We start from the raw sequence: 25,198 nt of genomic DNA on the forward strand, positions 1-25,198 counted from the left end.
AGAGCCTGCTGGCGCTGCCGCGGCTGAACCATCTTGAGAGCCTGCTGGCGCTGCCGCGGCTGAGCCATCTTGAGAGCCTGCTGGCGCTGCCGCGGCCTCCTCTCCGTTAAGACCACCTGTCGAGTCCTGCTGGCGCTGCCGCGGCTCGACCTCTCGGAACCCCCGGCTCGAGGATTGAGAGCTGTGCGCAGGGTATCCCTTCCTGTATCCATACCGAGACTGTCCCGCTACCCTGTCCCATTTACGAGACTCTACAGATCCCCCGATCTGCCTGTATATACCGCTGAGACCCAGCAACCTTTATTCTTGATAAAGCCTAAGTACTTAACCTCTTGTGTGGTGTCCGTTTGTAGTGTTGTGGTTACCCTGCTGTACGATCCTAGGAGAGGACCATCACCCAGGAGGCCTCTCGATAACGCTCGGCTACTTCTCGACGGAGGGGTGGACCTAGGGGTGGTCAGTCAGACATCTTCTGCCTCCCCCGGGATCGCCTTTCTAACAATCACCAACAGGAATGGGCCGAGCAGATGACCATTGGTCCCTCCTGTTGGGAGCGTGGGGTGGCCTCTCTACACTATGAGTAGCTGTAGGGTGTGACTGATGAGATAAAGAAGACTGTGCAGTGCAAAAATTGAATGCAACTAAAATAAAAATGTGTGTTAAAATTGGATTGGGAAGTGAAGAACAAATTTATTCGGATAATGCTTCCTCTTCCAACATTAAAAATAGTCAAGACAGGTAAAGATATACACTGTCTAATGGTGGAACGTGGTCAACATGTTTCAGCAATTCACTGCCATTATGCCTTGCTTTCTTCAGGACCTATTTGACGACTATGGCTACTGCAGCAAATGAATACCAAAACGTGTAATCAAATTGTGAAATAAATAAACAAATAGTGAATCAATAGACAGACTGGCACAAATATCACCTGGAACTCCTAGGTGCAATGTCCCGTCTCCTCTTACAATTTCAGTTATTCACCGAATTGTAAGGTGTGAAGACCTCACTCACCCCACCTGGCAGCGGCTCAGGGCAAAAGTGAAGCACCGCTCTTTCCATCGGTACTTCAAACCGGCATCTGTGCCGGCTGGGGAGGGACCAATGGTCATCTGCTCGGCCCATTCCTGTTTGTGATAAGACATCTTGGTGTGTGGGTCTCTCACGGAACCCCAAATGATGAAGGGCGGTTCCGAGTGGTGACTGATGGGTGTTCAAGACCATCCACAGGTTTGGCTTATCTTACTAGTTTTATAAGAGTCAGGGTGTAGCTGCTGCTATCAGTATCTAGTCCCAGTCCGAGTACACTTGCCACTATTTGACCCTCTGGTACCTTTGTTGTTATGAGTATACTGTAGGGAATGTATCCAGAGCTTGGTCGTTAAACTTTCCCTTGGGTCCCCTCCTAATTGTTTGTGTAGTTGTTCCGAAAAGTCTCCCCAAACTGCGGATTCAATTCAGTTCATGTGAGCCAGGCGCGTGCACATCGCCAGCCACATCCCACACCATGCCTCGGCATCAGACTTGAAAGGAAGCCGCTCCCCCGCCCCACTCCGCGCAATGCCAGAGCTAGTTTTTCTCACTTTTTATTTGGTGTTCTTTGCGGCCCATGCTTCATTCCACCTACCACTTTACACTGACTTGTTCACTTTCCTCCCATTTCTATCACCTTCCCTCAGTCTCCTCCTTCATGTATTCCTCTTTGTCAATCTCCCTGTCTCCCATTCTTCATCTTCGATGCATCTTTTATTTTCTTACATGCTTTGGTGTACTTTCTCCTTTCTTCCCCTTCCTCCATATTTTCTACAACTTCATCACCTGTATTCTCATATCTTCTTTATTACTGCCTTCCTTATTTGATTTCCTCTTCTTCATTCCACCTTCCTTGTTCTCGCTCCGGTTTTCTCTTTCTTACCTCATTCCTCGTTCTTTCCAACATTGCCCCATCCTCTTCAGTCTCTTTCTCTGTGCTTCTGCTTTTCTCCATCTCTACTTCTGCTCATTATTTCTTGTGTCCCCAATGTGCAGCTTCCCGGCTTTATTCCTTCCATTCTCTTCTTTCTATCCTGTTGATCTTTCCCCTCTACTCCTTCCACCCTGCATGCCCGCCTCGACTGCTTCCTTCGTTTTCGCGCTTCATTTCCGTAGTCTGTATTCTGTCAATCCACTTCTGTTCTCCTCCCTCATAACCCCCTCCTCCGTTTATCCCTCTCTTCGCCCCTCCTCCTTCCTTATCATATTATTTTCTTCCTCCTCTCCTTTCCTCCCTCGTCTTTCCCGCTCTTTCTTGCTTCCTTGGTTCCTCCGTCCCTGTCTGTGTCCATCCCCCTCTCCCTGGTACCTCAGACCTTTCCAGCTGCCTCCCGACCACCCTGACAGTCGGGAGCTGGTGCATGTGGGTACAGAGTCTGGCTTGGCGTGATTTATGCCATTGGTATAACAGCAGACACACTGCAGTCCATCACTGCAGTGCCCCCCTGATTAAAATTCAGCTCCGGCCCCGACTGCAGCACTCCACAAATGGAATATTCTACATAATTTCCGAAAATGCTTGTTTTTCTGGTTTAAATAGTGACCTTGTGTGATGTAACTAGTGTTCATTTAAAGCGCTGCAATACCTTCCGATAGGGTTCGCGCTAAATAAAAGTGCAGAAAAAACACAAGACAAATCCAACGCTTTAAAGCAAGAAAGGAACACCTCGGTGGGTGAATCACCCAGCTGGTGTCACAAGGCCCCCATAGGCAGAGCGGATGTTTCTTGCCATCCCCACCTCTGCTGATTATCCAGAGGCTACCAGGCCTTACAGTAACACCTCGTCACCTAGAATACCCTCGGCCCCCTCTCCAATCTCACACCTCAGCAAAGAGCCTTTTATCAGCATTAAACAGGCGAGTGCTCCCCCCTGGGGCACTACCTCCGGGCATAAAACACATTATACACCACCTTGAGTGTACCCGTTCTTTGAGGTAGACAGTACCATATAGGAGAGGTGCAAAATAAGTGTATAATCTTGTTGTAAGCCTTTATTACTGCAGGACATAATCAGGGTTTCTTTGCTACAACAGCTTGAATTATATACAACACTACATTGGGCGCTAAAAACTGGAAAAAAATCACATTGGAATATTTAGAACCCAAACTGCTCAAAATTACTCAAAACGTAACCATGAACAAATCAATTTACACTGGAAGAATACTGACGCATTTGCTGTGCTTAATACAAGCTTTAGTTTACTAAAAAAACAAAACTTAAAACCGGTTTGCCCATAGGCAATTAAAACAGAAGTGGAATGCATGCAGGGTGAACGAACTGCTCAACTTTGCGGAAAATTGTTCTTTAAGTCCACCAATGCAGTGTGCTAAAGTGTTTGGTCTTTCAGGGCAGTTTCTCAACTAGTTTTCATCAGTGGTTGTTAAGTCCCCAGACAAATCATTTGGGTCAGCAGCATCATCCGCATCTGCACTTTCTGCCTCCACATTATCTGCTCCTCATTTTCATCGTTTTCACCATCAATGTCCTCCTTTTCGTTTTGCTCATTGTCTTCATCATTCACATCAGTTGTTTCCTCAACTACCGATTCTCCCGTTTGTTCAACGATTTCAAAGGGATTCTCACCCTAAAAGTAAACACAAGTTTTAAACCATCTTTAGCAAAATTCTCCAGAACAAATGCACACTAACTATTACAAAAGTAACAGCAAAAGTCTTGTGTACAGTGCAAGTAAAGAACTCAGATTTCAGATCACAAAAAAGCAGAAAGAATATATTATTAGAAAAGGCATCTTACAACGGGGAGAAGATATGCAGGACTTCTAAATTTTAGAGTATGTCCAGACAGACCATAGGATGGAAAAATCCATGCCAGGTCTATGAACGCCCATGAGCTCCGAGGAGTCCTTGTACAGAGGGGGCGATGACTGGAATATTGAGGGTGGGCATCACATTTCCAAGAAATTCATTTCCTGCGAAACTACAATTTTTTGGGTGAAACTCAGTACAGAAGAAGTGTTATTTGCAAAGCTGAGGAAGGAGTAAACAGATCTGAACATTCAATATGCAGTGTGAGCCCTGGTGGCAGGAAGGGTGCAAGTGCATCCACAGCATTACAGGCTGCAAGCTAATTGTTGATGGTAATTAACTTATCCGTTTGCAGCATGTGTACCTGTTTGATTTAATTAATGATTTTATTTAATGTGTATAGCGCTTGAATCACCCCCAGGGGGGTATCTCAGCGCTTGGAAGCACAGCATAGGTCATGGGTACTCACAAACGTTCTCTCAGGGGCCAAATTTACACTGTGGTTTGTGTCTGAGGGCCGCACCAGTGGGGGCGGGGTCAGTGGGGTGTAGTGTAGTTCCTATATTCCCAATAGGCTCTGCGCATTGGAATAATATCTTCAATAGTATAGACGTAGGACAGAGGTTAACTAGGTCTTCTACTGACTATATTAGACTTAAGTTTTGTGTGCCAGCTAGCTCAGAGTTCACTAGAAACTTTCTCGAATAGGCGAGGAGGATTTTAACCTCCCTGGATAGACAAGAAGGGATTTAGTTTCTGACAACCATAGAACATGACAACTTTGCTCTCCCTGATCAAGTGTACATCTCTAGAGTCGTGTGAAAACAAAAGACAGCTATTTTACTCAGTCAATACGTGCATACTTAGTTTCACCAGATTGTAGAGAAAAGAAGAGACGGGCGTTTTCAATAAAAGGTGTTATTTATTGATCAGTCTCTTTTCTCATACAAGAGAAATGAATCGCTACAATTGCAATACTTAGGGTTAAGTAGAATGCATATAGTAAAAGCAGGATTATAAAATAATACTGTAAAAGCATTGATATGGTTTCTTAGCCATATGATACTTTAAAATGGATAAAAGATATACATACATATATACATTGACTAATCGTCAAGGGTGCTTTTAACTACCCCTACCCCGGTGTACCTGACCTAAGCCTAATACGTGGGAGGGAGTAAGTAAGTAGCAGTTTAAGTTAAGTTTGTTTTGCCAAGAATCTGACTCAAGAATTCTCTGTAAGGTTTTAGTCAGTTCAGTACCTGGGATTTAGAAGGCTAGAGGGCTGGTATCTCTTTCTCAGGACTCGGTATCCCAGTCACCCGCGAAGGTGGGCTGGAAACGCTGGAGGCTGGATTTCTCGGCAAGAGAAAAGCTTTTGACAGCGTCTTCCTCAGCGCGTCAAAAGGGGAGGGGCAGCGTCCGTGGGCTCTCGCATCAGCTGGGCTCTCCGGCAAGTAGTCGCTGCTCCAGGTTCATCACCACCGTGTGTTTGCTTAGGGCAACGTTGGTATATTTATACCTGAGAGGTGCTGGGTTTGACGTAAGGATGGACATAAGACGTCAATAAAGATGTCACTAAGAACTGGTCGTTCTTACAGTGCTTCGCAGGAGTTCTCGGACGAAATCAAAACATAGCGGGCGGTGATTTCCCAGGTCGCGGAGGCTAGGATTTGTTTAAGAACTCTGTGTGCTTTCTAGGGGGCTGGAGGAATAGTGCTTGCTTAATGTGACAGCATGCGCTATGACTAATTTATGAAACTGGTTTCTGTGCCGTTGTAGGGATATTAGTGATTTATAACCAGACAAGGGTCAGGAATAGGAGTATCGATACAGGTCCCTAGATAAACATACTACAGGGGGAGGTGGCAGGGCTAGAGCAACAAAAAAAAACAACTGACCATAAGGTTGATCACTGGTCCCTGCAGCGGACACCTTCGTCCACTGAGCCACCAGACCCGGGATACACACATCTCTTGCTGTCTCTTTGTCTCCCTCCCTCACTCTCCCTCCCTCTTCCATACTCTGTTTCCCTCCCCCTGTCTCCCTTTCCCTCTCTCACTCACTCCCTTCCTTTCCCTCTCACTCCCTCACTCTGTCTCCCTTTCCCTCTCTCACTCCCTCTGTCTCCCTTTCCCTCTCTCACTCCCTCACTCACTCCCACTCACTCCATTTCCCTCCCTTCCTTTCCCTCCCTCCCCCTCTCACTGTCTTCCTTTCCCCCTGTCACTCCCTCACTCTGTCACTCCTTTTCCCTCCCTCCCTTTCCCTCTCACTCCCTCACGGTCTCCCTTTCCCACTCTCACTAGCTCACTCTGTCAAGGCAGTTTTCAGGAGTCTTCTGATCAAAGTCTCTCAAATGCGAGACCTTTGACGCACTCGTGTTTTAGCTGTAAACATCGTAAGATAAAGACGAGGAGGTGCAATTGCTTCAAAAGCAAAGATATAGAAAACAAGCATTTGCAATGGAATAGGTCTCGCAGCATTTAAGTTTGAGTTACTGGCATTGTAAATGACAATGCTTTGCATTATTTTTTTTTGGTGTCCGTGTGTGCATGGCAGTGGTGGTGTGTGTGTGCATGGCAGTGGTGGTGCAGAGATGCAAATCAAAGTATCATGAAACAGCAGCCTCTGAATTTAATGGAATGTCGGCAGATAACAGAACCTAGCCAGAGATCAACTGCCAGCAGTGTTTGGTCCACCAGCCATGTTTAGAGGCAATGTATTCAGGTTTACTCAAGAGAAGTGCCTTGTAGCTCACACAACACACTTCGAGGTTGATTATGAAATGGAGAGGGAACTCATGTACTTATTTCAAAGAAGGGCAAACAAGCTCACATTGTCTGTTGTTGGCGATTAGAAAAGCGACCGCGTAAGAGAAACTTTGACAGGTGTTAATGAGAACTGTGGGAGAGTAGTGTGGGGCCTCATTGGGCAAATGATAAGACAATTACCTGGAACGTGAACCACAAATGTTTAAGATGAAGGGCAAGCTTGATAATGTGCTTTAATATAAGCTGGGACTCCGATGTCTGTGCTCTTTTCTGGACATGCCCTTTGAAGGACACAGATTGGTCAATGAGAGAGCCGAAGGATTTGGAAATAAATGAAATAGGGAGAAGAGGCCATCCAATTTCAAAGACATGCCCTTCACATTGACAAAGCCTTTATTTTGAGATACCCATAATTAATATTATAACCACCACACTGCCCAATTATTTCAACTATCAAACCAATGCCAAGGTGTTGGCGATGTGAAGGTCTGTAATTGTTAATGACGTGATGGATTGCACTGACATTCATATAGAGCCACTCTCACGCAGACAGAGCGCCCCACACACACTCACACACACACAGAGCGCCCCACACACACACACACAGCCAGACAGAGCGCCCCACACACACACACACACACACAGACAGAGCGCCCCACACACACACACACACACACAGACAGGACGCCCCACACACACACACACACAGACAGAGCGCCCCACACACACACACACACAGACAGAGCGCCCCACACACACACACACAGACAGAGCGCCACACACAGACAGAGCGCCACACACAGACAGAGCGCCACACACAGACAGAGCGCCACACAGACAGAGCCACACACAGACAGAGCCACACACAGACAGAGCCACACACAGACAGAGCCACACACAGACAGAGCCACACACAGACACAGCCACACACACAGACACAGCCACACACACAGACACAGCCACACGCACAGACACAGCCACACACACAGACACAGCCACACACACAGACACAGCCACACACACAGCCACACACACAGACACAGCCACACACAGACACAGCCACACACACAGCCACAGCCACACACACACAGACACAGCCACACACACACAGACACACACAGACACAGCCACACACACAGACACACACACAGACACAGCCACACACACAGACACAGCCACACACACAGACACAGCCACACACACAGACACAGCCACACACACAGACACAGCCACACAGACACAGACACAGCCACACACACAGACACATCTTCTCACCTGCACAAAGGAAAGGACAAAAATGCACACAGGCTTCGATCAAACACCTTCCAGATTAACTGCCCAGAATGCAGCAGCACGCACAGCTTCAGACCCAGCACTTACCCACCAAATACACTTCCGCCACAGAAGCAGCACTGGCAGCTGACTAGCCAGCCACAAGGGTAAAACCAGACAGAGCAGATGTTCTGAAGTGGCCGCTACCCACAAGACAAGGAGGCCACCAATTTCCAGGACATGGCTCACCAACACTAACTATTAGTCAGTCAAAGCTCTAGCCTGTAGAAGGGGCAATCCAAAAACCACTTGTAACCCAACCGTGTCCCCGTCCTCCCTCGCCCCAAAAGAATGTACAGTTAAATGAGATTGATAGGACACTTTGTTAGGCTGAAACAGGGCACATTAACTGTAATATCCAGACGCGGGTAGAAATCTAAGCTCGGAATCAGAAAGGGGGGCCCTGAACACTGCTGGGGGGCTGTGGAGTTCAGCAGTCAATTATACTCTGCCTTGAAAATAGTACTGTGCTAAAATGGCCTCTTACCCAGAGTGACTAGTACATGTCGCAGCTCAGCGCCCATCACAGAGCCATTGGCTTCTTTGTCGAAGACCCTCAGCCCCTCCACAAAGTCATCGTAGGTACCCTGGTCCTTGTTCTTCGCAATTGTCTGCAGCATGGGCAAGAACTCGTCAAAGCCAATCATCTTGGTGTTAAGCTCTGGGAAGAAGAGAAGAGTTCAGAGGAGCAGTCACCGGCTGCAGCAGCGTTCCAGGCTGGCGAGTACACATTAACAGTGACAAACTTTAAACAATGTGATCGTCCAAGTTCCCCAAAACCCCCCTACCACCTCCAGTCAGGCTTTTGTCCCATCCCAGACTGCCAATGAATATTACTGATATGGTCCATCTATCAACTGTGAACGAGGCAGAGATCTCCAATTCAATGTGTGGCACAGGGTAAGAGCTGAGGGCAGAGGGGTAAGAGCTGAGGGCACAGCTGTAAGAGCTGAGGGCACAGGGGTAAGACCTGAGGGCACAGGGGTAAGAGCTGAGGGCACATGGGTAAGAGCTGAGGGCACAGGGGTAAGAGCTGAGGGCACAGGGGTAAGAGCTGAGGGCACAGGTAAGAGCTGAGGGTGTGGAATTTTAGTTCGTGTACTGAACATCATCTACGCCATCTTGCAGACTCACGTATGAACACACACGACAGCCATTTTAGGTACCATGGTCTCCCTGTTCACGATCAGCCGTCAGCGCACTTCCCTGAACCTTGCGTGCCTCCCCCACGCACCCTGACTGTCCCCGCTCTCACATGCACAAGGCATAAGCTCTCCCCTCCCGCATGACTCTGTCTCTGAGAATCACACCCCGCGCCTGACCAACACCTTCTTTCCGTCCATGAATACCTCTCCTTTGATGACCCCTTCCTCTGAGCCCGATTGCCTGCACGAATCGCTGGTCATCCCTTAGCCTGAGGATACAGTTTATTGCCCACTACTGTATGCACCCGCTTCTCTTGAAAGGAGCCACTATTGATCATGACCTCCCCACCCTCTGAGATTCGATCAGGCGCACACATTCCGAAGGAATCGGCAGAACACTCAGCTGCGTGATAGCCCCCTCCCATTGTATGAGGGGTAAGGGCCTCTACTGTTGTCATGTGTTGGAGGGGGCCGGAACTGGGGGGGTGCCGGGGATGTCATCCTCATACTTCACAATGTCTTTGTTGTAATAAAGAGCGTTCACATGTCTTGAACCAGTGTATAAAAGACCAGGTCTCAGAGAGGTTGATAGAGCACCTCGAGACGATACCTTGTTGTCCGATCTGACGTGTTCTGATCCGTCGGAATAAAACTTGTTTCCTGTCTTCCTGTCTCCAGCGCCTGCCTCTTTATTGAGTAACTTCGTATGGTATTAGAGGCGTTTACCGCCGGGCAAATTTAACTTAGGAAACATCAACTAAATCGCCTGACCAGTTTGAATTGATCTTTATCAATTGGCGTCCCAAACGCGGGGCCCATCAGCGACACGTGGATCCAGTGGGAGAGGTCCCGACGACAGAGTGAACGACTGCAACGATCGGGAGAGCTCCTGTCCGATAGACCCTCGTCTGACAGCCGATCATCTGAACTTCACTGATTCCGAGCAGACCTCTCCCGAGTGATCTACGGTCCTGACTGGGAACCACCAGGAGTGCCGCGATAGCAACAGAGAGTAGAGGACGATCGGGCGCTGGAAGCGGAAGACGAGAAACTGTCCATGCGGTCCGGGTAAGGTCGTGACACACGACAAATTGCGAAATTGATTGTTTTGATTGTTTGAAAATACTAGTATTACTCATTTTTATTGTCTCTGAGAGATTCTCTATTTGCAAACAAGCACAGAGTCGCCATACTCTGTTTAGTCTTTGCAGATATTGAAGGGTAGGTAACGCGGACTTTTGTCCCCCATTGTAATCTGCCGTGCCTACTTTTCTCCCCATTGATTGATTGTTTGATCGAGCATTGAATTGTTCGAAGTTGGTTCTCTTAAGGATCTTCTCTGCCTGCAAACGGGGAAGAATAGGAATATTCTCTCTCCCTTTGCCGATAGTGAAGGGTAGGTAACGCAAGCTTTTAACCCGTCGTGCCTATTTCATTCTTCATTGATTGATTGTTTATCCAAACATTGACTGTTTGGAATTGGTTCCTTCTGGAGGTATTCTCTGTTTGCAAACAGCGTAGAATAGAATATTCTGTCCAGTCTTTTGCAAGTAGTGAAAAGATAGGTAGTGCAGGCTTTTGCCCCCCATTGTAATCCGTCATGCCTATATTCTCCCCAACGGTTAGTAGTTGGGTCAACCCGGACCGCTTATTAGAGATTAACCATCCAGCTCCATTGGAAGGTACCCCTAATAAGGACATGTTTACTAAGCAAGGACTAGTCGCTATAGCTTATAGTAAGTTATGGCATAAATATACAAAAAAGAATCCCGAAAGTCAGTGGCCACTGATAGGTTCTTTTGATGAAAATAAAATAAAAACGTTAGAAGCAGCTGTGAAAATAAATAAGGCAACGCCCACTATGCTCGATAGTATTGGCATGTGGCGCAAAGAAGCAGAACAGCGAAGGAAAAGAGAAGAAGCAAAAATAGTGAAAGAGTTACGAAAAGCAGCCCATCTGGCCGCAAAAGAACTAGATGAAGAAATAATAAGAAGAGAGGAAGTTAAACAAACACAAGAATCAGGACTGGCAGGTCAATGCCCTGTCAGGACCCCCCCTACGCTCTACCCGGAGATGCCCTCCAAACAGCGGGCAAATGACGAGTTACTGCTCGGTCCTCCAATTATCTACATGCCCCCTCCTTATGCTCCCGGCCAGCCTCTAGCACAACACTCACCAGTTCAGAGTGCGGTCGAGGGTAACCCTAGCGCTAGTGCCCCGACTCTTAAAGCCTTCGCACCGGCCGCATTGGTAACAACACCAGATGAACTCGAGACTGACAAACAGCTAACAGCCAGACTAAATAGGTTGAGCAAAGATGAGCGGGATGGAATCGACAAGATAGCAAAAACACTGGTAGAACGGAAGGAGAGCGAAGAATATACGATGAATATGCACAACTCACATGCCGGTAGTCATAGACGGCATTTCATTCTGCGGTTCAGCTACCACACCCTGAACGCATATGAGGATAGGTACCAGAATAAGGGTCCTACAAAACTGACGACTCTATATAGAAGGGTCGATGTTGGGGATGGAACTGAGGGCGATGTGACGGACCTCTTCATGCAAACGCTTGAGGTCTTCCGCCACCTCGCGGAACAGAAACCAGAGGTCAAGATCACAGTCCCTGAGACGATCGAGCCCTCATTAGAAGCAGCCAACACTATGATGCCTATCAGAGAAGCCGCCCCCTACTGGGTTCCCCCAAGAGGTCAGGGAACAAACGATGATATCAACCACGCAGATGCAAAGGGGAGGGTTGTGTATAATTGGGTTTACCAACCATGGGATCGGCAAGATATTTTAACTTTTAGGCAAACCCTGCCCGATTTAAGAAAGAACCCTACAGCATTTTATACCGAACTAGGCACAGCCTTGGGCTCAACTATAATGACTCTATCGGACATTGATTTGTTTTTCGGGTTGTGTCTGCCGGCCGATGTGTGGAAGCAAATCCGGAAAGCCGACCACACGGATCTGTTCGGGCACACCTGGAAACAACTCAATGAACTAGATGGGCAGCGAGAACCCGGAAGGAAACCTGTAAAAGACATACTGGAACTCCCAGACAAAATAGTGCAGAAACTAAAGACATTAATCCCAGAGAAGAAGGTAGACTGGTCGGTAGTCACGGCTTGCCGTCAGAAACCCCAGGAAGACGTATCAGAATATTTCTCCCGATTTGAAACAGTGTTCTCCGACTACAGTGGCCAAGACATGACCACCGCAACCGGACAACACCTCTTCGTGCAAAACTACGTAAAGGGGGCTATCGCAAGAGGTCTCCCAAAAGTTACAGACGAGCGAGAGTAGTTGGGGAGCCTCCAAACCTGCAGCTATCCTTCAGATGGCTCAGTATTACGAACACCAAAAGAACGAGAACGAGAGGGCGAATGAGAAAAAGAAAAAGGACTTTAAGGAACGAGTGATGATTGCTCAATTACAGGGAGTGACTACAGGAAGGGAACGGTATAGGGGGAACTACCAGTCGAATGCCCCTAGGAATCCACCCACTAGAGACCGCAACCCCACACCCGGTGCTCCACGAACTGACCTCGATGAGAACCAGTGTGCATTCTGTAAAGAATTTGGACATTGGAAGTCTCAATGCCTGGCCCTTCGGGAAATGATTAAAAATAAAGAGACAAGGGACATGACAAATGGCCCCAAAACTGGAGGGCAGGGGCGAGGGCAGACCCACGACACCACCAATGACCGACCTAGCAGACCAAATACATTTGACCGCCCCCGACAGAATCAGTGCCAACAGTCCGACGGCAACAATACTGAAACATTTGCATAGGACGGCCAGGGGCAAGGGAGGGATCCAGTCGAGCTCTGTGTTGACCAGCAAGGTCCTTACGTCACTGCTAAGGTCCTGGGTACAAAGTCTCCATTTTTGGTAGACACTGGAGCGACACGTAGTGTATTATCAAAGCGACTGATTCCAAGGGCACCCTTGTCTGGCTCACACATTACATCGATAGGTTTCGATGGAACACCCTCCACCAACCCCCTGTCTGAACCTATCTCCTTTGACCTAGGAAACAATCCCACTGACACAACATTTCTGCTCTCCTCCAACTCCCCTGACGCCATTATGGGTATTGATTTACTGAAACATTTCCGAGCCACTATTAGGTGTTCCCCGGATGGAGTCCGAGTCATCCTGTACGACAATCCAAGCATGTCCAGACCCTACCCCACACGACATATGTACGCCATAACAGATGCTGACCTATCCTCGCTCGATACCCTACCCCTGTACCTATGGGCCAGAAACGACTCGGATGTAGGATGAATGATGATCGATCCCGTACACATAACTGTTCGACCAGATGCAATACTCCCGAAGCTCCCACAGTACCGGATATCACCCGAAGGTGAGAAGGCATTGGTAGCGATTATTCAGTCCTTGGTAGATGCAGGAGTGGTAGAGGAAGTGGTTAGTAATGTCTGCAATAGCCCTATCCTGCCCATTGTTAAAAAGCAAGGTGAGGGAGATGAGAAAGCATACCGCTTCATCATCGACCTGCGAGAAGTCAACAACGTGGTGGTACCACAGTACCCCGTAGTCTCAGACATCGCCACCATTCTGACTCTCATCCCGTCCACCGCCACCACCTTCACCGTTATTGATCTTAAAAATGCATTTTTCTCTATCCCCATCCATCCAGACAGCCGCTATCTCTTCGGCTTCACTTTAAAAAACCGTTCATACCGATTTTGTAGAGCTCCCCAGGGCTACACTGAAAGTCCCAGCATTTACAGCCAGGCCCTCAAAAGACAGCTGGACGCCGTCCAGCTACCAGATGGAGTGGTGTTGATCCAATATGTCGATGATATCCTTTTGGCGGCCGACACCACTCCGCTTGCAATCACAGCCACTTTCCAACTCTTGCACTTTCTTGCGGAGAATGGCCACAAAGTCTCCAAAAAGAAACTGCAGTTCTGCCAGCCCCAAGTAACATACCTAGGCCATCTCCTGTCCAAAGAAGGGAGGAAACTTACGCCCGACCGAATCCAAACCATCCTAGACACCCCCATTCCCAAAACACAGAAACAAGTCCGTTCATTAGTGGGCCTTACCTCTTTCTGCCGACAATGGTTACCGAATTTCAGTCTCATCATAAAACCCCTACTTTCCCTGTTGGCCAAAGATGTCCCTTTCCCACTCCCTTGGACCCCCGAATGCCAAGCGTCCTTTAAGGAGCTGCGGGATGCCCTTTGCTCGGCACCCGTTCTAGGAACACCAGATTACTCCAAGCCCTTCTCCCTCTTCACTCACGAAAGGGAGGGATGTGCATTGTCTGTGCTAACTCAGCCCATCGGCGCCAAACAACGCCCTTGTGCCTATTTTTCTGCCACTCTTGATCCAGTCGCCAGAGCTCTACCTGCCTGCCTTCGAGCAGTAGCCGCTGCTGCTGTCTCTATCCGCCAGAGTGAGGGAATTGTACTTTCGAACTCTCTCACGGTATTAGTACCCCATGCAGTTGACACCCTTTTGAACCAGACCAAGACTCAACACCTGACTAGTGCACGGCTGACAGGGTACGAATTGACTCTACTTGCACCCCACATCACCCTGAAGAGATGCACGACATTGAATCCTGCTACACTGTTGCCCTTGCCTGAAAATGACCCCGATGTGCCCCTATACATGACTGTGTGACCCTCACGGACGAACAGACCAGGAGTAGAATTGACCTCCGAGACGTTGCTTTTACAGACCCTGATGGAGAACTATGGGTAGATGGCTCTTGTATCAAACTCCCAGACGGCACCACTTCTGCTGCCTATGCGGTGACGACAGCTCGAACAGTAGTTGAGACAGCTCGCATCACACAACGATCCGCACAGGCAGCAGAGCTAATTGCCCTCACACGAGCGTGTATCATAGCAGCAGGAACCACGGCGAACATTTACACAGACAGCCAGTATGCCTTCGGGGTGGTTCATCATTTTGGGCTCTTGTGGAGGGAAAGGGGATTCCTGACGTCCCACGGCACGCCCATCCTTCATGGAGATCTAGTCTCCGCCCTAATTGAAGCAGTTCTTCTCCCCAAACGATTAGCAGTAATCAAATGCCAGGCACACAAGAAGGTGACGGACTTAGTTGGACAGGGAAACGCACTGGCCGACATCACTGCCCGAACCACAGCTGAGAATAGGGCAATGACGCGCATGTATGTGACTAGGTCACAAGCAGAAAAATGGACTGACGCTAGGGAAACGATTAAGGACATCCAGTCGGCCAGCACACCTCACGAACTGACTGAGTGGGCACGGGTGGGTCTAAGGGACGATGAAGGCTGCTGGCGGACAAAAGACACGAACAAGTGGTTGCTGCCCGATGCATACTTGATTCCCATACTGACAATGGCACACTCCCCTGCACACATAGGTTCTGCCCCTATGATTGAACTCATTTCCAAAGTCTGGCACAACAACAAGATCCCCGACTCAGCCAAACGCCTGGTCCAGCAGTGCCCTATTTGCCTACAACACAACCCCGGGAAAGGAACTGTAGTACCCCGGGGAGGGTTTGGGATCCCCGACCACCCCTTTGAGGTCCTCCAGATGGATTACATCCAGCTAAAAAGGTGCCAAGGCTTGAAGTACGTATTAGTCATTGTATGTGCCTTCAGCAAATGGGTGGAGGCCTATCCGACCCGAGATAACACTGCCATGACTACTGCCAAAGCACTACTGAAAGAGTTTTTCCCTCGCTACGGCCTTTGTCGAATTTTATGGAGCGAAAATGGCCCCCACTTCATAGCTGAAGTTATCCAACTAATCCTGAAGGGGTTGGGGGTAAATCAGAGGTTCCATGCGGTCTTCCACCCCCAATCCGCTGGCCTGGTTGAGCGACACAACGCTACACTGAAACTGAAACTGTCAAAGATAGTGGCCACCACAGGACTTAAGTGGCCAGATGCCCTCCCACTGGCATTACTATCGATGTGCTCCACTCCCACTAAGCACTACTTGACCCCCTACGAGGTTGTGTTTGGGCGACCGATGAACCTCTGGACTGCCCCCAAGCCGACTTCCATTCACGACGTCCCCGATGTCCTGCTGTCAGATTATTTATACAAGTTAACTAAAACGTTGTCTGTCATTCATCAACAGGTGCAGCAGGCCATCCCCGATGCTTCCAGGGGTCCCGGTCACGATATCCAACCAGGAGAATATGTCCTAGTCCGGAATTTTCAACGGGCAAAGAGTCTGGAACCCCGGTGGACGGGCCCCTGGCAAGTCCTGATCACCACTCGGACGGCTCTTTGAGTGGAGGGGAAAAAGCACTGGCTGCATGCACACCACTGCAAGAAGGTTTCCTCGACCCTGGCCACGACAGACAACGTCAGCACCCAGGAAGATCTCCTGAACAAAGACCGACCATCACTGAACTGTTATCCTGATACCGAGGCACTTGAACTTGCAAAACACTCTGATCCCACTGTGCCATCTCGAGAAGGGTATTTCCTGCGTCGAAAGGAGGGAGCTTCGGCTAAGTAGGCCACTGACTAAGTTAAAAATCTCAGAACGGTGACCCAAAGCAACCAAGGGTTACCCGGAGAGAAGCTAAACAAAGTCTGTGGTTCTGCCCACTACCGAGCACCTTGAAGATGAAGATGATGGAAGCGCCAGATAAGAAGATGATGGAAGCGCCAGATAAGAAGACGTCGGAAGCAACAGGAAATACCCACTACAGGAACCCAAAGACTGACAATTTGCACCAATCAAAGACAATCGCTTACTTCATCCTTTTCCTCTTTTGCCTCCTCCTCATTACCTCCTTCTGGATCTTGGAGGACAGCACACCCGCTCACCAGACATTGCTGGCCATTGTACAGCCAATCACCGTGAAAGAGCATCATTTGATCTCCCTTTCGCCTCAGCTCCGAGAGAGGCGCAGGGAGTTCTGGAACAATTCCTTCGTGCAACTGCTGCACCAGCACAACCTTGCTACAAATGCCACGAACTGCTGGATCTGCGGGTTGCTCCCGCATGCCACTGAACACTCCATACCTTTCATCCCTTCTCCTTTCTCAGTTCACGGCTCCTGCCTCGCCTGGCTGATCCTCTTGCAGGAGAGCAACAAGGACAACGCCGCTTCTGGTCAGACAGTGTCACACTTCTACTATGGGTTCTGGCTGAACAAAGCAGGACGTCTGCCCCCATTTGCCCTGCGGTCTCAGGTTCCGCCTTCCTTATGAACATCCCTGCCAAAGAAAGAGTCGAAATGCAAGTACTCCACAATCCAGCCAGACCCACCTTCTCCCACCTACGGAAGCAAACAGCTGCCACCCTGACCGTGGCTCTGTCTGTCATCAATGTCACAGGACTCGTGTGTCTTGAAGGCCAGGGAACACAGCTGGTGGGTCACAGTTCCTGCCGCACCACCAGAACACTGGTCTCAGTTGATCCTCCTTCCTTTGTTGCTTCCCCGAATATGTACTTTGTGGCACCAAAGCTTACACTTGGCTCCCAAAAGGCTGGAGGGGTACGTGCTACATCGCCTTCATTCTTCCTCCCACATACGTGGCCCCAGCCTACCATCACCGGCAAAAGCGCGCCGGAGACATTGGACAAGCCGACTCCACCGGAGCACAGTTCCTGGATGCGGCAAAGGGACTTGTTCCTCTGTGGGGCCCAATGGCCAATAGCCGCGCTATCCGACACCTGACACAGGCAGTAGAAACAACCATTAACATCACCGCTGGCATCCTTGCTAACAACACGGCTGAGCTTCAGGCAGTCCGCCTGGTGGCCCTTCAAAATCGCCTTGTTCTAGATGTGGTTCTGGCCGACCGTGGAGGTGCATGCCGCATCATCGGCTCCAGCTGTTACACCTACGTGCCAGATAACTCGCCTTCAGTCTACAAGGCAATCGAACACCTTCACAGACTGTCCTCAGAGGTTCACCAGGAGCAAGAAGGATGGTCGCTTGGAGGCTGGTTCTGGGACACTTTGAAGGACTGGGGATGGAGATTGTTCACGTTTATATTGATACCAATCATGATACTGTGTGGATGTTGCTTAGGTATTCAATGTTTACCATCTTTGTGTGCACTCATTTCCAACTGTATGTGCCCTAAGACTTTGGATTTTAAAACTGAGCACATGAGTCCCCTATACGAGATAGAGGTACGGGGTCTCATGGGGATCGATCCAAACTGACAAGCTGGCGAGACATGTTAAAAGGGAGGACTGTGGAATTTTAGTTCGTGAACTGAACATCATCTACGCCATCTTGCAGACTCAGGTATGAACACACACGACAGCCATTTTAGGTACCATGGTCTCCCTGTTCACGATCACCCGTCAGCGCACTTCCCTGAACCTTGCGAGCCTCCCCCACGCACCCTGACTGTCCCCGCTCTCACATGCACAAGGCATAAGCTCTCCCCTCCCGCATGACTCTGTCTCTGAGAATCACACCCCGCGCCTGACCAACACCTTCTTTCCGTCCATGAATACCTCTCCTTTGATGACCCCTTCCTCTGAGCCCGATTGCCTGCACGAACCGCTGGTCATCCCTTAGCCTGAGGATACAGTTTATTGCCCACTACTGTATGCACCCGCTTCTCTTGAAAGGAGCCACTATTGATCATGACCTCCCCACCCTCTGAGATTCGATCAGGCGCACAAATTCCGAAGGAATCGGCAGAACACTCAGCTGCGTGATAGCCCCCTCCCATTGTATGAGGGGTAAGGGCCTCTACTGTTGTCATGTGTTGGAGGGGGCCGGAACTGGGGGGGTGCCGGGGATGTCATCCTCATACTTCACAATGTCTTTGTTGTAATAAAGAGCGTTCACATGTCTTGAACCAGTGTATAAAAGACCAGGTCTCAGAGAGGTTGATAGAGCACCTCGAGACGATACCTTGTTGTCCGATCTGACGTGTTCTGATCCGTCGGAATAAAACTTGTTTCCTGTCTTCCTGTCTCCAGAGCCTGCCTCTTTATTGAGTAACTTCGTATGGTATTAGAGGCGTTTACCGCCGGGCAAATTTAACTTAGGAAACATCAACTAAATCGCCTGACCAGTTTGAATTGATCTTTATCAAGGGCACAGGTAAGAGCTGAGGGCACAGGTAAGAGCTGAGGGCACAGGTAAGAGCTGATCTGCCACGATTGTCACATTTTATGTAATATCCTAAATCAGATACAAGCAACACGTTGCGTCCAAGTGAAAGGGGCCCATTAGACTCTAATGCAAGCCTAAGGTTTAGTAATAATAGCCAACTAGGATATAGTGAGCACTTCTGGCTTGCCCCCTAGGTTCAATGCACCACAGACATAATAAGCCCCTGGGTCTCATCGTAACAGACTTTGCACTCTGAAATACACCTTAAAATGTAGCTCCTTCAGATTCACCCAAGTTAATTTTCAACTGGGGGGGGCTCTAGTCCACGGATGAGTGGCGTGTGCTCAGATCCAGGGGTGAGTGGCGGGTGCTATGGCCAGGGGTGCGTGGCGGGTGCTCTGGTTCAGGGATGCGTGGCGGGTGCTCAGATCTAGGGGTGAGTGGGGGTACTCTGGTCCAGGGGTGAGAGGCGGGTGCTCTGGTCCAGGGCTGAGTGGCGGGTGCTCAGGTCCAGGGCTGAGTGGCGGGTGCTCTGGTCCAGGGGTGAGTGGAGGGTGCTCAGGTCCAGGGCTGAGTGGCGGGTGCTCAGGTCCAGGGGTGAGTAGCGGGTGCTCAGATCTAGGGGTGAGTAGGGGTACTCTGGTCCAGGGGTGAGAGGCGAAACCTAAAAAACAGAAGCTGTCTATCTAGAAACATACCTTTTTAGACCGCATTGCCATTTGATCCAGGTTTTCTCAATTTAGGTTTTTTGTCGACAAACGCCCCTCCAATGGGTTTATTAAGCGATTGCGTCATCTTTCTTTTCATCCACCTTCCAGCAGGCCCACCAAATACCAGATTTGTCTGGTAGTCGACAACAATTCTAGGTCTCTGCATACCGCCATAATCCTGCAAATTGATAACATAAAATTAGCAGAGAGTATGCAGATAAGGCAAGTTACATGGTGTGCAAAAATGTGTTAACAGTTTTATAATAATGGCAGGCATAATCCAAGAACCAATGTTGGGTGGTCAAGGAATTTGTCGGCTAAGCAGCAGTTGTTGCCATTCTGGTAGGTGTAGATACTTCTTGGCTACAATTCTGAAAACTGCAGTAAGGACACTGCTGTACAGGTTTTCATTTGCATTAGTGAGCTTGAGAAATAAAGAAGATAAAATGCTTATAAACATGTGTGTGGTTGGGTCTGGTTGCGCGTGTGGTTTGGTTGTGTGTGGTGTGGTTGTGTCTGAGAGAACAGGGAGTTAGAGAAGGAGGCAGGGTGAAAGACAACAGCAGATAAGCACAGTAAAAGAGAACAGGGAGTTAAAGAAGGAGGTGGGGTGGAAGAGAGCAGCAGATCAGCACGTGAGAAGAGAAGAGAACAGGGAGTTAGAGAAGGAGGCAGGGTGAAAGAGAACAACAGATCAGCACAGTAAAAGAGAACAGGGAGTTAAAGAAGGAGGCGGGGTGGAAGAGAGCAGCAGTTCAGCACGTGAGAAGACAAGAGAACAGGGAGTTAGAGAAGGAGGCAGGGTGGAAGAGAGCAGCAGATCAGCACGTGAGAAGAGAAGAGAACAGGGCGATAGAGGGAGGGCGATAGAGAGAGGGAGGGAAGGCGATAGAGGGAGGGCGATAGATAAGAAAGAGAAGGAGGGCTTTAGAGGAAGGGAGGGCGATAGAGAGGAAGGGAGGGCGATAGAGAGGAAGGGAGGGCGATAGAGAGGAAAGGAGGGCGATAGAGAGGAAGGGAGGGCGATAGAGAGGAAGGGAGGGTGATAGAGAGTAAGGGAGGGCGATAGAGTAAGGGAGGGCGATAGAGTAAGGGAGGGTGATAGAGTAAGGGAGGGCGATAGAGTAAGGGAGGGCGATAGAGTAAGGGAGGGCGATAGAGTAAGGGAGGGCGATAGAGTAAGGGAGGGCGGGCGATAGAGTAAGGGAGGGCGATAGAGTAAGGGAGGTAAGGGAGGGCGATAGAGTAAGGGAGGGCGATAGAGTAAGGGAGGGCGATAGAGTAAGGGAGGGCGATAGAGTAAGGGAGGGTGATAGAGTAAGGGAGGGCGATAGAGTAAGGGAGGGCAATAGAGTAAGGGAGGGCGATAGAACAAGGGAGGGCGATAGAGTAAGGGAGGGCGATAGAGTAAGGGAGGGCGATAGAGTAAGGGAGGGCTATAGAGAAAGGGAGGGTGATAGATAGATAGAGAGGGAGGGCTATAGATAGAGAGGGAGGGCGGTAGAGTGAGGACGGTAGTGTGGGTGGGAGCTGCAGGACACCCCAGACCTGGGGGTCCTGCAGAGACAGGGACTGTTGCAGGACACGGGTGGGAGCTGCAGGACTCTCCAGCCATGGGGGCCCTGCAGAGATAAGGACTGTACCAGGGCCATTGTGGGAGCTGCAGGACTCTCCAGACCTTGGGGCCCTGCAGAGGAAGGGACTGTACCATGGCCATGGTGGGAGCTGCAGGACTCTCCATCCATGGGGGGCCTGCAGAGGCAGGGACTGTACCAGGGCCACGATGGGAGCTTCAGGGCTCCAGACCTGGGAGCCCTGCAGAGTAAGGGACTGTACCAGGGCCTTGGTGGGAGCTGCAGGACTTACCAGACCTTGGGGCCCTGCAGAGGAAGGGACTGTACCAGGGCCACGATGGGGGCCACAGGACTCTCCAGCCATGGGCCCTGAAGAGGAAGGGACTGTACCAGGGCCACGATGGGATCTGCAGACCTGGGGCCCTGCAGAGGAAGGGACTGTACCATGGCCATGGTGGGAGCTGCAGGACTCTCCATCCATGGGGGGCCTGCAGAGGCAGGGACTGTACCAGGGCCACGATGGGAGCTTCAGGGCTCCAGACCTGGGGGCCCTGCAGAGTAAGGGACTGTACCAGGGCCACGATGGGAGCCATAGGACTCTCCAGCCCTGGGCCCTGAAGAGGAAGGAACTGTACCAGGGCCACGATGGGATCTGCAGACCTGGGGCCCTGCAGAGACAGGGACTGTTGCAGGACACGGGTGGGAGCTGCAGGACTCTCCATCCATGGGGGGCCTGCAGAGGCAGGGACTGTACCAGGGCCGGACTGTACCAAGGCTTTAGGGAAGGATCTGGAGTGTGAAATATTACCGAAAGTAATCGAGTGTATAGCCAGAAAGCACCATAGCTTAGCATTACGGCATACCGCAGAACGCCGTTGAATACTTTAAATGTATGAGAAAACAAAATAGGTTTCATTAAGTTAAAACCTTCATATCAACCATACACCTGTCCGTGCAGGTCACCGGCTACCGCTTGGTAGTAACGTGGAGTTCACTGAATTCAGTATTTTTAAAGATGATATTTAAAATGAATGTCTGGATCGGCAAAGGGAAGCTGCAATAGTACAGTTTGCACAGTAATGGAATCAAAGTGTGTGTGGCTGTGTAGGGTAGTGCAACAAAAGGGGATTTTGTTTGTGGGATCAGCCCTTTAGATGTAGAACAGGTGATAAGGCTTTCCTTCATAATAAACCTCTGACTTCTTTTTCCAGTGTAATGGTCACACTGACGTCTTCTGCACGGGTTCGTGCATTACCAAACAAACTTTTAATAATAAGTATACATGACGCACACTTTATACAATTTTTCACGTCTGTATGTGGGAAAATATTTGCTAACCATAGCACCAACTGACTGATATGACCTCGGAAGGATCGAGCCTGTGACCTACACATGTCCACAATGAACGTTTTGGTATAAGAATGACGTTGTTTAGTTGTAAAGATGCTCTGGGCTTAAGCATCAGTTAAAGTATAAGGGGTCTAGCGGACAAATTTATATTTCCAATAGTGGGACATGCAGGGTTAGTCTATTAATGTGGTAAAACACGACACCGGTAACGTTGTGTGCTAAGTTTGTAAAACAATAGAAAACGTGTCTATTTAAATTCATCTTGACAACTTGATACTTCCGATTGCGGGCCTCATCTTTACAGGAGGGTGCACGGTAGCGCCTCCCACCCCACCCTTAAATCGCCCTCCAGAGCAGCCACCACTGCTCCGCCCGCCCCGCACCTCGAGCCAGGCATGCTCCGGGTCGGACAGCAGGTCCCCCGCCCCAGGCGCAGTCCGCAGATTGAACGACGGCGGCATCCCCCGAGTAGGAGACACAGGTCGGGGGATGCATTGCCATGCTATACCTTGGCACTTAATGGAACTACTTTGTGTGTGGATGTGCGGTTTATTAAAGGGCAGAATGCTGTTACTCATAGTCACCTTAGCCAATAGGTGAAATGGGCTAACACATTGCCTCATGCTGTAGTGGCGTTCAAAAAATGTGAATGACACAATAACAGAACGACTGAGGAAGAGGGCTGGATGAAAGAAGACCCTATAAATACAAAAATATGTTATACTTATAAAAAAAATATATCAGGTCTTTTGCTAGCGTCAGCCCTAAAGATTCGTTTAACTGGAAAAAAGTATCACCCTGGAGTATTCTATTTACTCACGAAAACACAGTAGTTTATTAATTTGAATGCGGATGTGCTCTACTTTGTAAGCCCGAGACGTGATTCTGTATGTTTTCTGTATTAATGCCTTTGTGTAATTGACATACAAAATAGACAAACAAAGCGGTATAACACATGAATATTCAAGAACCCCAATTCTACTCCTCTCTTGTAGCCCAACAAACAAATCATCAGAAAATGAAGCAGAGTTGGGAGGCATGCCAGGTAGAGATCCATGCCACACAAGCGTCCGGTGGGGATGTATGGCATAATTACAGCACCAGGACTCCTCAGCGACCCATCATATTCAGAACACTGGTACTCACAACAGCAAGGAGGTAGGGAGAACGGTGGGACGGTAACTACTTCACACAAGTCTGTTTTCGTTTTGAACAAGAGATCGGCTTCTTTTTAGACAAGCAACCATCCTCAACTTGTCCCAAGTACAATATCACTCCTAATTGGAGTCCAAGGAGAAATAAAGTTGGTCGTGTCTCGGTTGCAAATTCGCAACCTTGACCGCCCCCCAAACTTGGGGGCTTATTTACAAGCCCCTTGCGCCACTTTTGCGTCATTTTTAACATAGGAAAAGTGACGCAAAAGTGGCGCAAGGGGCTTTTAAATCTGCCCCTTGGTATTTAAGTCACCTGCACTTCTGTTGAACGTTGTAATACCTAAGAAAGGAATTCTACTCTAATATGAATTAAAATCTCCCGAGCTGATGCCGCAGCCATTCCTTTGAAGGGGAGGCTGAGGTCAGTCAGGAGAGCTGCTGGTTGCGCCCGGTGCCGCCTGCACAGCCAGTGACCGTAGCCGGTGCGTCGGACCCTGGCTCCCCGCTCCCCATAGGCCCCTCCCGGCGCGGCGCCGCTGCACTCACCGGTGTCCAGACGCACCACCTGGGGCAGCCGGTAGGAGCTGATGAGCTGGTCCAGGGGCAGCGAGGCCGAACTCCAGCGCACCTCCTTGAGCGGGGGCACGGTGGCGGCGGGCTCCATGCTCCCGGGCGGGGGTCGGCGGAGAGGTGGCGGAAGCCCCGGGCTCCCCCTTCTGCCGCAGCGGGTCATGCTGCTGCTGCCTCTGGTCAAAGCCGGGTCGCCTCAGCCCACAGCGCTGCCCCTCTGCCGCCGAGGCTGCCTCTGGTAGGAAGCGCCATCGCAGCGCCCGCCAGAGCTGACTAATCACAGCGGCGGAGGAGCTCGTGCGCGCGGCGCCTCACTCACAGCTCCAACCCTCACAAGTTCGGCTGTCGTCTAAAGAGAGCGCGCTGACTAGCAGTTGATGAGCCAATGAATGAAGTGTTTACACATGGCAACGTAGAACTGGCCCCACCCACACTTACGTAAATGTGTGCACAAACAGGGGATACAGTCCCTGATGGGCGGGTTAGTGAGACGTCATGAAAATTAAAATGCGCATGCGCACCATTAGTGCGCATGTGCACAACGATGAGGGTACACTGCCACATGGGGGACAGTGGATTATTCCATTCCAAAAATCTTTATTTCGATCACAGATCATAAAAGATACATAACATTTATACACAATTAAAAACGAATTAAACACAGTGTGATCCAGTATAAAACATTTTAAAACA

The 25,198-nt window shown here is 49.6% G+C and overlaps 1 protein-coding gene across 2 annotated transcripts; it reads right to left on the minus strand.

Annotated features, from left to right (window-relative positions):
• Positions 1-1,799: 1,799 nt before the first annotated feature.
• LOC144819473 (myosin light polypeptide 6-like) lies at positions 1,800-24,633 on the minus strand. 2 transcript variants are annotated; one of them, XR_013607389.1, is made up of 3 exons: positions 19,846-19,998; positions 8,393-8,566; positions 1,800-3,618 (listed from the first exon to the last, which is right to left on the minus strand). XR_013607389.1 is itself a non-coding variant. In XM_078677345.1 (3 exons), the coding sequence occupies exons 1-3, from the start codon at positions 24,597-24,599 to the stop codon at positions 3,614-3,616; spliced, it is 297 nt and encodes a 98-aa protein (XP_078533471.1). In that variant the 5' UTR covers positions 24,600-24,633; the 3' UTR covers positions 3,037-3,613. The 2 variants fall into 2 exon arrangements, 1 of the variants encoding a protein (XP_078533471.1); XM_078677345.1 differs by lacking the exon at positions 19,846-19,998 and adding an exon at positions 24,482-24,633 and having other exon boundaries at positions 3,037-3,618.
• Between the last annotated feature and the right edge of the window lie 565 nt (positions 24,634-25,198).

This window comes from Lissotriton helveticus, chromosome 2_1 (genome assembly GCF_964261635.1).
Source record: "Lissotriton helveticus chromosome 2_1, aLisHel1.1, whole genome shotgun sequence".
NCBI classification, from domain to species: Eukaryota; Metazoa; Chordata; class Amphibia; order Caudata; family Salamandridae; genus Lissotriton; species Lissotriton helveticus.

What these genes read in the sequence shown, in the direction of transcription:
- LOC144819473 (XM_078677345.1), bottom strand. Translation starts at nt 24,599, where the DNA reads ATGGAGCCCGCCGCCACCGTGCCCCCGCTCAAGGAGGTGCGCTGGAGT. An exon ending in GGTGGTGCGTCTGGACACCG is followed by an intron (nt 8,567 to 24,481) that starts GTGAGTGCAGCG and finishes TCTTCTTCCCAG; the next exon opens with AGCTTAACACCAAGATGATT.